Source organism: Grus americana, chromosome Z (genome assembly GCF_028858705.1).
Source record: "Grus americana isolate bGruAme1 chromosome Z, bGruAme1.mat, whole genome shotgun sequence".
Taxonomy (NCBI): Eukaryota; Metazoa; Chordata; class Aves; order Gruiformes; family Gruidae; genus Grus; species Grus americana.
Genome location: NC_072891.1, coordinates 46193610 through 46206699, shown reverse-complemented (window position 1 = coordinate 46206699; position 13090 = coordinate 46193610). Strand labels below are relative to the sequence as shown.

The following is a 13090-nucleotide window of genomic DNA, read 5'->3' as shown; positions in this document are numbered from 1 at the left end:
TCTCGCAACCGATGCCGAGGGGCTCTGCCAGAACTGGACGTACGGGGCTCTCCAGGAACCTGTACCAGAACATGGACTGGCTTTAGAAAGTGTTTAATCTTATTTCTCAGGTGCACTCAACTCTTGTTTACTACGACTGTGGATGAACCAGGGTCTCCTCCCTCTCTGTGTCGTGGGGAGGAATGCAGAGACTTTTGTCAGTGCCTCCTTCTGCCATTTAAAACTGTTTCTCCTCCATTCGGAGAGCAGTGTAGATGTTTTGCAAGGGTGAACGCTATCAATGTGCTTTCTCATCTGGCTATTTCATCACTTAATTATTACATTCCCACTTCCCCAAATGTTTTATTTACTTGGCTCCTCAGAGCTGGCAATCACAGATAGCCTTTAGGTAGCAGAGCTTAGGAGGAACACATCTGGCTTCCCAGATTTGAAATTGTCCCTGAAGTTTGTTGCCTCAATGGACTAAAAGTCAGAAGAAAAGACTATAGCTATTTGTGATACAGTAAAGCCAGAGAGCTTGTGAAATTTGTTCCTTGTGCAAGAACACCAGCTTTTTTTTTGACCCTAGACTAATATAAGTCCTTGTCATCTGAGCACTACCTCTTTGATCAACAGCTGTACTTAACATCTCCAACCATATGGCAAGGTGAAGAACCCAGTGATTTCACAGATTTCCTTATTTTTCACATTCCTGTTCTACTTTCATCACCAGGCCCCTTTCATATAATTAATAGAAATAGCCTGAGGTGACAGAGAACACTGAACAAAGTCTCTCTCATTTATGGCTTGCACTGCAGTCCTCATCTCTTCACGGGGGAGTCCAGGACAGTCCCTTGGCCACACAAACTACTTTGTCTCTGCCCATCAGTAATAAGACAGTGCCACCACTGGCTAATGCTGGGAAATGTGGTGGGACAACATGTCAAGAGTCTGAACTTGGCTCTGTCATAACACCACGGCTCTGGCTGTAAATAATTTTTACTGTAACATGATTTGAACAACATCCCTCATCAACAGTTGGACTGATTTGAACGCCCGCAAGAGGAAGGACATCCTCACAATTAAGCATGTGTCAGATGAAAACTAAATGGCAGAGGCAGTTTAATAACCTACCACCACACCCTGCCTGATGGCAACACAGCACGTCAAGAAGTCGCTATTGTTGGCATTGCTAATGGAGGCCGTGTCTAAATTAGAGAAATGTGCACCTACACAGTATGTCCCCAGCTGGGATTTGTAAGTGCTGGGAAGAACCCTCAAGCACTGATAGTGACCCAAAGCCACATGTGATAATCGTATTTGTGAGGAGATCTGATGGTTATTCTTTTGGCCATCAGTGTTCCGATATAGAGACTCTTCTGCCAGGCAAAGAAAGGAAATATTTCTATGAAGCAAAGGAGAGATACGGTCCTCTTGGATAATGTTTCCAGTGAGCAACTCCAGACCAATTTCTTAATAGTTATATTTCAGAATACGGTCCCAATCATTTATGCTACAAGGTTTCTACACTCTGTTACATTTCCTAGATTCAAAAAATACAAATGACTTTACTCAGCAGTTTGGTTTTTGTTTTTGTTTTTGTTTTTTTATTTTTTATTTTTATTTTTTATTTTTTTAGTTTGGTTTTTTTTTTCCTTTTTTTTTTCTTTTTTTTAACTGGAAGTTGTGGAAAGAGAATAAAACCAGCTTGTTGCAACTGAAATGACCCTGCTGATCTCACAGCTGATCTTACAGCTTCTCAAAATCATTATTAATGCAGTTTGCACACTTTACTTTTTGAGGCCCACCTCAGCTGGATAAATGTGGAGTTGTAGGCAGATAACAAGAGTAGAAGGATGGGCAGAGAAACACCAGCCCTTGAGTAGGACTGAGACCAGGTCTGTGGGTCAGTTCCTCCAAGCTACAAATGGAAATCTTGGCTTCAACTTATGCAAGATGTGACTCTGGGCACCGTGGCTATTAACAATAAGTTTGCAATGGCATAAGTGGTCCTTGTAGGTCTGACCACCTGTAGAAGGAACCACCAGCTTCATGCCTACTGACTGTGCATGGATCTACAAGTCTCTACATACCTGTTAGGGAAGGTAGTCGTCACTCATTTCTATCTGTTACGCAGAGGCATACAGAAGTCGTGACTCTGCTGTGGTAGTTACTATGTAGATGCATAACAAGGAGTTGTGGCTCTAGATTGAGAGTGGATTAAAGGAGGTTCTTCTATCAGGTATTGAAACTAATTCTCCTAATGACAGAAACAATTTGTCTATTACTTCACTTACCAGTCAAAGTAACAGTCAACATCAGTCTCTATTAGTAGCTTCTACGAGTAGAAAATTGCTGCCAAAGGGTTTGTTTCTCTGTTGGGGAAAACTTTTAGAATTTTCATTGACACCACGTCCCAGAAACAATGTGGACCAGAGATGGAGATGATAAACACTTGCTGAAAACAAGTGGTTTCCAGCACTTGTATAGACACCAGCTTCACTTCTGGGAATAAAAGAGAAAAAGTGGAGCCCAATGAACACTGAGAGAGACAGGAGTGTCCCCCTTACTGTTTAACACAGTGGTGCTGGGCTTTATACAAACACACATGAATGTCAAACCCGAGTTTCAGAGGGATCCCCTTGTGCCTACAATGCCTGTTCCTGAGCTCTCTGGTGGAATGTGAAAGGTGCTTAAAGTCATTCATACCATAAAGAAAAGCATAAGACAGTCTCCCCTCTATTCTCTTTAATACATGTGATACTTTGTGTTTGCTGCTAATGCTACGAGAAATCCAGAGAGCACACAGTCACACTGCACGGATGAATTGTGTTGGAGTCAGGAGCATGGTTTGACTGACAGTAGAGAGACGCCCTGAACCTGAAACCGTGACAAAAAAATATGCATTTATCCAACAGGATGCTGGGTTGGATCAACAAGGGCATCACCAACAGAGATAAAGAAGTCGTTATGCCACTCTACTCAGCGCTTGCCAGGCCACACCTGGCATACTGTGTTCAGTTTTTGTCCCCACTATACAGGACAGGCTGTGGAGAGGCTGGAGAGGGTCCAGAGGAGGGCCACCAGGATGTTCAAAGGACTGGGAAGCCTGCCATATTAGGAAAGGCTGAGAGAACTGGGTTTGTTCAGCCTTGAGAAAAGAAGGCTTCGGGGAGACCTTATCACCAGGTTCCAGTATTTAAAAGGTGGCTACAAAGAAGATGGAGACTCCCCGTAAAAGGACGTGGAAAAGACGAGGGGTAATGGGTGCAAGTTACTCCTGGGGAGATTTCCTATTGGACACAAGAGGAAAGTTTTTCACAATGAGAACAACCAGCCATCGGAATAATCTCCCCAGGGAAGTGGTGGATTCCCCAACGTTGGACACTTTTCAGATTCAGCCGGACAGGGTGCTGGGCCATCTTGTCTAGAGTGTGCTTTTGTCTAGACAGAGCTTTCGCCAAGAAAGGTTGGACCAAATGATCCTTGAGGTCCCTTCCAACCTGGTGTTCTATGATCTGCCCAGTGACAGCAGCTACCATGTCCATTCGCTTTGACCTGTGCCCTTCCTCTGTGCAACACCTGACTCGCCTGGTGCTGCAGATGGCATTTTGCATGAGTGACGTAGGACTCTTTCCTGCGGTGGGTAATTTAAAGCAGAAAGGCAGGTCCAGTAGGGATATTGTGAAACTACTGCACTAGCATGGAAGACTGGATTATTTAAATAACTGACTATCCTTAATGAAGGAGAATATAAAGCAAGCCAGGATTTCTCCCTGTCACTTACACCTTTCTTTGGTGGCTATGGGAGCTCCTACAGAACTTTCCTAGCCATGATAGTAAGAAATAGGATAACTGCATAGTGCTAAGTCATAGCTGGGGATGTGGCTGTTCCTGTAACACTCCTTGACCTTCTGCCACTCTTGGAAAGATGCTGTCCCTCTTCCATTAAGTACAAATGAACACCGGTCCTTGGAGAATGAGTGGCAAACGGAGAGGTCACTTGGTGGCTTTGTGTTCATTCTTTACACCCATCCTGTTACACCCAAACTGAAACCAGTAGATTAGGTTCCTTCCAGTGTTTTCCTGAGAAGGCAGCAACAACCGCTTTGCAAAGCACTTCTCAGCCAGGTAGTATTACCTGGGACAAAAGGGACTGGAACTCCTTCTCCTGGTAGCACTTCCAAGCTCTAAGCCTTGATTCAGTTCCTGAAGCATACATGGAAACTGTGTTAATCCCTCGGTTTAAACACTCATGCAGCTCCTTTCTGAACCTCTGCAAGCAGACTGATACTGCAGGTGTACTGCAGGCCTCAAGCTTCCTCTGAAATCTTCACTGGCACTTGACTGCCAGGTCTAACAGCTGCAAGCAGTATTTCCTTCTGACTGTCGGCAACCCAGGAAATTTAGCCTGTCCTATCTGATGCTAATTTGGTTACGGTGACTCACCCCCTTCCACGATTTCCAGGCTAATTGCTAAAACATTCTCCAGCTGTCAGCACAATCCCCAGGGGTCTGCAGAAAATTTTGATTCAAAGTATTCTAGAGGATGAGGATGGTGGTTTAACTCCTATGTACAACCAAATCAAAGAATCTAATCCTAGCTATCAAAGCCTTTAATGGGTGGAATTACCTTCAAAATAATCTCTTTCCTGCTTCTTCTGCCAATATGTACCTTAGGAATGATGAAATCATCCACGCTACGGGCCTGGTTCTGTCTTGCAACTCACCTGGGTTTGGCACTGGCTTTCATGTGCACTGACACGTTGTCTTCAGCACAAAATTCAAGACCTGTACCCTCTGCTTTCCACAGTAATAAAAGCTTTGGCTTAGAAGTGCTTGATTGCACTCAGCAGTCTGCAGAATATTTTTTTTTACAGTTGCAACCAATAGAAAGAACTAAAAAAGTATGCCAGTGCTACAAAGTTGTAGTGCTTTGTAGGTAAATTCAGTGATAGCAGGATTTGCTGACGTTATTCCAACCTTCCCAGCAGATGACCATGTTTTTTGGCTTGTAAGCAGTCATGTGTAGGGGGTGTGCAAGTAAGACTGATTCATCTCTAGGGGGAAACAGACTAAAATGATCAAAGTATACTTCTCTGTGGTCAGGCTAAAATAGCAGATTTTGCAATACAAAAAGTGAAGGACAGTGACTCAAAGAGTCATACACATGCAATCGTTTAACAGCATCAGCAGTCTAACCCCCCCCTAACGCAAGAGTCCTCCCCTCTCTCCCACGTTTCTCTGAGAACAGTTTTGAGAAGCACAACTTCATTCTCCCCTCCCTGTGCACCACATGCTGGTGTCTCACCCGGCCCTTACTCACTCATGCAAATTCCACCTCCTTTGCCAGGCAACCCCTCCACCCCAGCCTCAACTGCTGAGATGTAGCAGAATCTTCTTGGCTATACTTCCAACGCATATGGACCCAAGCTTCTCGAGGTCAGTTACACTCAGCTGTGACAGTGCCCGAGTCCACGGGAAAGCTGCATTTTGCTTCTGCACTCTTTGGATCCTGGGCACATGTGAGAGACTGCGAGAACCTGGACACAGAGCCACTAGAAATGCCCAAACTATTGCAGCAGTTGCTACGATGTTTCAGCAGAAGGTGGAAGCGTGGGCCCAGGCTATCAACATTTCTGCCAGCAAACCCATGGGAGTAAGACGCAGCGTGCCTCGGCATTTACTCCTTCAGTACCCCTTATCATCCTGCACAGGATTCTTCCTAGTCTTCCTCTCCGCCTAGGAGATGTGAGTATGTATTAGCTGTGCAGGTGCCCCAGGCTTAGTGACAGCAGGACCCAGAGTTTGGGCAAGACGGTCCAGGTTTGCCCCGTCTCAGGGCAGGGCTGTGATTTTTAAGGTACGTCAAACTGACTCAGCAACGTGGTTGCATTCTGGAGACTGATCTTTAAATATGCATGGTTTGGATTTGGACCTCACCCAGGGTAGTCTGGCTGGTGCGGAAATGCTATGTCAATTTGGTTAATGCAAACCTGAACCAGGTCCACTGAGACCCTCATCTGGCTTTGAGGCAGCATTAGCTGCTGGCCCTGCTGTTCCTGTAAAGCTTGTTATGATAAACAGTGTAGCCACACAGAGGAATACCATCAGTCCTCTTCTGCCTACACCTTACTGGACTTTCGGAGACCCAAACACTTCCACCTGCAAAGTCTGAGTGGCTTGGCTGTAACCCTTTTGGAAACCAAGTACCTCAGGCATTGCTAAAAAACAATTTTCTTCCTCCTTTCTATCCACTACCTTTCCTTCCAAGTCAGAAAAAGACTGAAAAGATACAGGAGTGAAACCGTGGCCCTGATTAATGCTTTTTGTGACCTGCTGAACCGAGTTCAACTAACAAAGAGTCAAATAGAAATAAATTTTAACATTGTACATAGTGCTTTCAGGCCACCTTCAAAGAAGATAGTGCACTGCTCTATCTCCTGCGACCTAAAGAGAGGCTTCAGCCAACAGCACACTTCCAAGCTTTATTTGGAGTATTACTCCTCCTTTTCATCAGCAAAGCCGAAATGGTGAAGTGATTCAAATCAAGGCACTTGTTTTAAACAATGATGCTGCGACACAGCATCTTTGGAATACAAAGGCTGCAATGAGCTAACGGGTAACTTCTCCTTGGAGAGGGCAATGCAGCCAGCACAGGTTTAAGGACCTGGAACTGGCTCCAGCCGTAACAGCTTCACTGCTGCTCTCTCTCGAGGCCTGGCCACTTAGGAAACTGTTCTGGCTCCTTTCTGAGCCTCCTGGCTCTCTCAGTCTGTCACACTTGGGACTTGCTAAACCCCTGTAGTTTCATGACTCTTTCTCAATCATTTGAATCACAGGGATCCTAAAACCTGTGGCTGTCTCCAGTTTACATCCTCTTAAGGCAAGAAGAATCGTATATATCCACCTCCACCCAAGGTCACCTCTGGATGCCCTTCTCGTCCCACCCTCAAAATCATTTACATGTAGCCACTGTTCTCCCGTGGCTTTCCAAACTCACTAATCAGGTCAGCAGCAAAACTCCCACAGGGACACCAACCAGTCCCTTGTACAAACAGCAGTATGAAGCACTTTCCTATCCCATGTATGCTGCTGCATGCCAGGGAGAACAGTCTACTGGGAAAAATGGTTTGCACTAAAACGTTCGCTTCCTATCTTCTTCCCAGAAAAATTCTTCAGAATGAGTCTAGATGTCAGTAACATACATTCCTAAACTGCAAGATCATCTGTAACGCATCTTGGCCTTGAGCAACTGTGTTGCAAGCTTGAGAGTGTCTATATTACGGACTTGGAAGACAAAATGAACTTTGGGGCTAATCTGCTTTACCCTCAAAATTGTGTTTCAGAAGCTCCAAAGCTACAAGCCAGTGCAAGGAAGAGAGCCTCCTAATGGTTAGTATCCAGCTTCACTTATCTCGCTGTCAGGAGCTGAGCTGAGCATGTTCTTTGCACAAACGATACATAATTTACATTTATGACTAAACTTTTTTGATCTTGCGAAGACTTGCATTTCCTCCATTTCTGGAGTGAGTCAGGCAGGATCAGTGCATTTTAAACACAGTTCTAAAAAGTGTGGAATGAAGCTCTGCTCCTAGTTCTATTCAAAAAACAAAACAGGAAATCAGTAAAAATGAAGCAACTGGAAGGATGCCCACTTGTATCGCTTTGCTAACCATTTTTTTGTCAAAATTGTCATTTAGAACAACAAGGATTTTTTTTTTTTTTTTAGTGTCAGTGGCACATGATTTATAAGAAAGCAATCCAAAGCTATCCTATGACTGTGATTCACTTTCCTGAACCTATTACCATGAAAACTGTAAATGATGCAATAGGCTGTTACTGCCATTCAAATATCCATCATAGCATCTGCTAAGTAACTTATAGTCCCAGGGCTACATTTTAAAGTAAATGGCAGCAGAGAATGTGCTGTTAGGAGAAAAATAATTAAAAAAGACCACTGCAACAACGTTTTTAAGTCAACCCAGCACCCTGAGCACGCATAAAGCATCTGGGGTGGCAGGCGGGGAGGAGCTACCTGGTATCTCAAAATCTTGCCACTCCACCACAAGCAGTACAGTGGTGAATTAAATCCCAAACTAACAAACACCGCTGACAGCCCTGCACGGCAAAAGCATCTCACAGCAGTTTCTGCTCTCACAGGACTTGTGATATCAAGTCCCACTCCCCTGCAGGCACACAGACTCAATGAAGGTAACTCCAAGTTTGATACTTGCAGAACTAGTGTAAAGAAACCAGCTAGAAAAGCAGTTTTCGTGCGTGAGATGAGAAAGCCCCCTCCACATACCATGTGTGATAATGCAAGGGCAAAATATGCAAAGAAAGGCAGTGGGAAATGGCAATCACCTTTTTTAAGAAAAGTCTATTTAATTCCTTTGCGGCATACAGAGAGAGGAGGTATTGTGCAGAGCTGCCTGCATATAGTGCCGTACAGAGACTGTGCAGCTGTCGGTGAGTGATGCGGAGAGTTTAAATAAGCAGCAGCACAGTCCCTCGTGTGATGAGGGGATCCTTAATGTAAAGGAGTGTTACCACAGCACAGGCTGTAACGCAGCATTCTCCCCCTTTGCAACACAGCACAGTCTGGAGGATTCCTGATGACAGACTCCCATCTGCTGTTTTGTTTTTCATTGTAAAAAAACACAAAGGAAAAGCTATGTAGCAAACGGCCTTGGTTTGCCATTTGTCAAAATGAATGCAAATCCCTCTGCTGCAGAGGGACCACCTCTGCAGTAAACAAATTCATAAATATTCCTTCAGTGTACTGAGACATCTCCCTGAAGTGAAATGGGAGGTTCTCAGAACTTCAGAAGCCAGGCATTGCCTCTCCAGGATTGCAAGTGTAAGGAAAAGAGAAGCTTTGTTCCCTTTCAGCTACAGAATATGAACGACAAGAATGCAACAAGCAACAGTTTATTTGTAGAAAAATCCTTTAAAATTTTACTACATTGTAAGATTAAGGAAAAAAATAGTATTAATATATGTACATACAATATATATAAACAAACACACATCGCACCATTAAAATTACATGCTTTTTAGAACAGAGAATGGGTCCTATTCCCTCATATCAATTTTAAAGTTATCACTGCAAGAAACCTTGCTTCCTTTTTGTTTTTATCCCCATCAAAGTTTTCAAGTACAGGAAGTAAGTAATGCAGGATCTAATAGTAGAAAACCTTTGTTATACACAAATTACAACTAACAGCTATACAATATTATTCTGCAGTATCCAACACTTCTGTTTTTTGAACTCTATAATGATATGAACTTTTACCTGAGGTGCATGGAAATAATGAAGCATGATAATTGGCAAGTTTAAGAGATTTTCACATTATGATTTGACTGTAATTGAAGTTGATTAGGTATCACACATCTATACCCATAGTACTGGCACAAGAATGCTCTGCGTGAGTCATCACCAATGTCTTAGAAGTGCAGGAAAAATTAAAAGGCAAGCACCACTTGCAATGATAAGCATGCAGACAATTTAAGTGAAACAGAGGTAGCATGTTCTTGTAACTCCAGCAGGGTCATTCAAATCAACTGCACCCTCCCTTCTGCAAAAGGCACTCGCTTTTTCAGCTATAAACAATGTGGTTTGATATTCAGTCAGATTGACCACAAATCGTGGATTTCTCTCCCTACAAATATAAAAAATGTTAAGCACAGGACATGATGAAAAGAAAAAAAATGGGTGTAAGAATTACACATTTCAGATAATATGTGCTATTCCTCTCCCCCTACCTTTTGTGGGGAGAATCAAAATACTTTAAAAAAGAGTTGCAATACATAATCCAAAAGTTAAGACTTTCCAGTTAAAATGGCAGTACTAAGCAGCACATTATGTATCAGAATAATTTTAAAACACCAGAAGTACACCAGCCTTTTTAATAGATAAAGAGCAACAATTCACAGTTAGAAGTAGAAAGTTTATGCACAAAAAGGTGGTGCTGGAGAAGGATAAAGATCCTTTGATGTAAAACCTCATAAATGGAAATGCACAGCAACTCTTGTACTGAATTATTTATCCTTTCTTCAGTTTAAAAAGGTGTCCATGCAAAACACCTGCTCTTACCGTGACACTACAGAGCTAATCGAGTTATAAGATGTGCCACTGTTGCAACTGGAAGCGTAAGCCTCTTGACCATTAGCATCTAAATTTATTTTAAATACTGAAGATGCCTTCAGTAAAAAGTCTGCTGCATCTCTGCGACCTAATTCCCTCAGCTTAGACATTAGGATACCTACAGTGCTCTCAGGAGCATTACTCCACTCCTGCAGAAGGGCATGGACTGGGCTTGAGAGAAGGTCATTTTGTGTTCCATTATTGTACTTTGCAACAAGATCAGGGAGGCCCAGGTTCATGGCCAGAAGGCACCAATCTTTGCCCATAGGATCAGGTGGATCCAAAAGTCTACTTAGTTTTCTCCTGGTAAGTAGATTCAGATCAGAAACATGAATATCCATTCCTAGGCTTCCCTGGGAATAGACATCAAGACACCCAAAACATAGTATACTGCTAAAGCTCTCTTTATATCCCCCCATAGTGTTAGCTAGTGATGTCTCCTTTTGACTCTGTGCACGGAAGAAGTCTCTAGGCTGGTAGACCATTACTGGTTCATGATGTTCCCTCAGCTGCTGAGGGCTCAGATAGTATTTCCCAGTCAGAAGGCCTGGTAAGGTTGTGGCCATTAAGTTATCAATGGTGCTGCATACAGAATCCAGAAGTAAACAGCACTTGATCTTCTCTGTTTCCAGTCCTCTAACTTGAACCTCTATACCCTGACCATGGTTGACCAGCAGCACTAATAGCTCAGCTCCACGATTCATAATCTTTGATCCGTTTACCCACAGACGTATATCAGCATCTCCCTCTGTGCTTTGCTGATGAACCCACCTGCAGAGATTCACCTGAACTTTATGAAAAATTCCACAAGGAAATGGGGTAAGATGTTCCACAGGAACGATTCTAACACCACCATAAATCAGCACCTCATCCTCCTCATCTGTCCAAGACCTGTGGAGATTGTCAGTCTTTATGAGAGCAGGAATATCCACCATTGCTCCACTGCTAAGGTCCCTTGCACAAATATCCATGGCATCCAAAATCTGTATCAGTTCTTCCACGTCACTGTCTGTCACCAGCCGCTGGATGTCCTCTATAGTGTACCGACCTCTATAGTGATGGAGGGCTTTTGGGTTCTCCACTGACAGGATTTTTCCAAGGACATTTGAACAGAGCCAGCGAGGATCCAGAAGCACAACATCTTGGACAGTTTCACTCTGCATAATGTTAATCTGTTTATAAATATTAAAGTTACTATTTACGTCTTGTGAATGACAAGATGATACCCCAACATTCTCTCCTTCCTAACTTACTGACCCAATCATTTAATTAACACTGCTGACAGGAGAAAAACAAACAATGCATTTTAATTTCTTGCAAGTATTCTGAACAAAGAGCAGATCTTGATTTCCACTAGTAACAAAGCCATTAGTGCCCAACAGCTGTAAAGCCTAGCCATGCCCTGCAAGCTATTTATGCAAAGGTGTTATCCTACAATTCCATTTCTAATGGACATATGTACATTTGTCATATGCAGTGAACACATTAGGCACTAATTTATTTAAGACGATAGCTTACTTGTCCTTTCTGGGTATTTTATATCCTTACAACTATAGCAATAAACTGCAATTCTTCCTGTCTCAAAGAAATAATTTTGAATTAGATAGGAGCCACAAGATAATAATGATAACAAAAAGTATTATTAACCAGTCTCTACTTCTTATGATGTCTTAAAAAGGAGGGACAGCCCCCCCTCCCGCCCCCACAAACTATAGACATTTGCTTAAATCCCATTAAGCAATATTCTACCAGAGCAGTACCTGGCTAATAAAGATATGCAATTTAGATAAAACCACTTACTTCTCCTATGCTATGCAACTGCTGTGCAATATGCCGTAGGTCATCTTCACTTGCCAGGGGATTAAGCTGTTCCTGTACATCGTATACAAACTGCTGCAAGGACATCAGCTGGTTGGGTCCATTCATTTTTCTCCATGAAGGCAGTGTGGAGATTATTTTTTCACACAGATGAGTCATAGGCGGGCAAGTCTTACAAAAGCACAGAAAACAGCCATTTGTAATTCTACTCTGCTGAGAATAACAGTACTATTATTGGGGTTTTTAAAGGTTACAAGGTCTAATACATTCATGTTGTATATTCATGACTAAAGAGTTCCCCTTGCGATGGACTCTTACTCTTCCATCTGGCATTTACTTGCCATAAGATCTAATTTTCTTAATAAAGTGAACTCCAGAAACAACTTTTTCATCGAAATAAGGAAACTTTCCAAACATCACCATGATTACAAAGGGAATCCTGACATGTGGAACAAAGTTTGGTTTTCATAGCCCTGCCTTGTCAAATGTGCCAACTGACCATCTGAAACGGTGACTTCAAGATGTATCAATTACCTTCATGCGTCTAGAAGTTAATTTTTATTTCAGAAACTGTCAACATTTAATTAAAATCTGTACTGATCAGTATCTGTACAGGATCAATTTACTTCAACAGGTGAGACAGCAGAGTACCAGATAAGAAATAAAGATGGTACTTTTATCTATGGATTGTCTTGCACATCACTGATGCTTTCATCCTACACTCTCAAGCCACAGCATGCACTTCTTATGCAACAAAGCTCTCCAGATTTCAAGCTAGTGACCACAGAGCTGATAACATTTTGTCAGAGAAGAAAAGCTTATTATATCAAGAGACCACTGGGAACGTAAAATAGGCTAAATTTTGCATTAAACCAAACATTTTCCTTGACCTACTGAATGAACTCAGTAATACATTCACTTTTAATTCATTTTTAGAAAAATACTTATCAGAAGTAGCTGCAGCAAGTCCTGTTGGTTTGTCACACAAATAAGAGAGCCTTTGCTATAAAGAAATTTAAATCCATTTAGCACAGGCTATATAACAATTTGACTTGGTCACCCTCAGTATGGAAGTCTCTGTGGATTCATGGTGATGACATCAAACCATGGCTATTTTATCTTTAGTCTCATATACATATACCT

General features: G+C 42.5%; 1 protein-coding gene across 4 annotated transcripts in view; it reads right to left on the bottom strand.

Moving 5' to 3' along the window:
- Nucleotides 1-8897: 8897 nt before the first annotated feature.
- Nucleotides 8898-13090, bottom strand: part of DAPK1 (death associated protein kinase 1) — a 90084-nt gene continuing 85891 nt past the window's right edge. For 3 of the 4 annotated variants that reach the window (XM_054810903.1, XM_054810906.1, XM_054810904.1), the window contains exons 25-26: nucleotides 11930-12157; nucleotides 8898-11301 (exon numbers count right to left, since the gene is read on the bottom strand). In XM_054810903.1, the coding sequence (XP_054666878.1) occupies nucleotides 10075-11301; nucleotides 11930-12157 (1455 nt within the window). In that variant the 3' untranslated portion in view covers nucleotides 8898-10074. The remainder of the gene's footprint in view (nucleotides 11302-11929; nucleotides 12158-13090) is intronic. The other variant, XM_054810907.1, reaches the window with a different exon arrangement.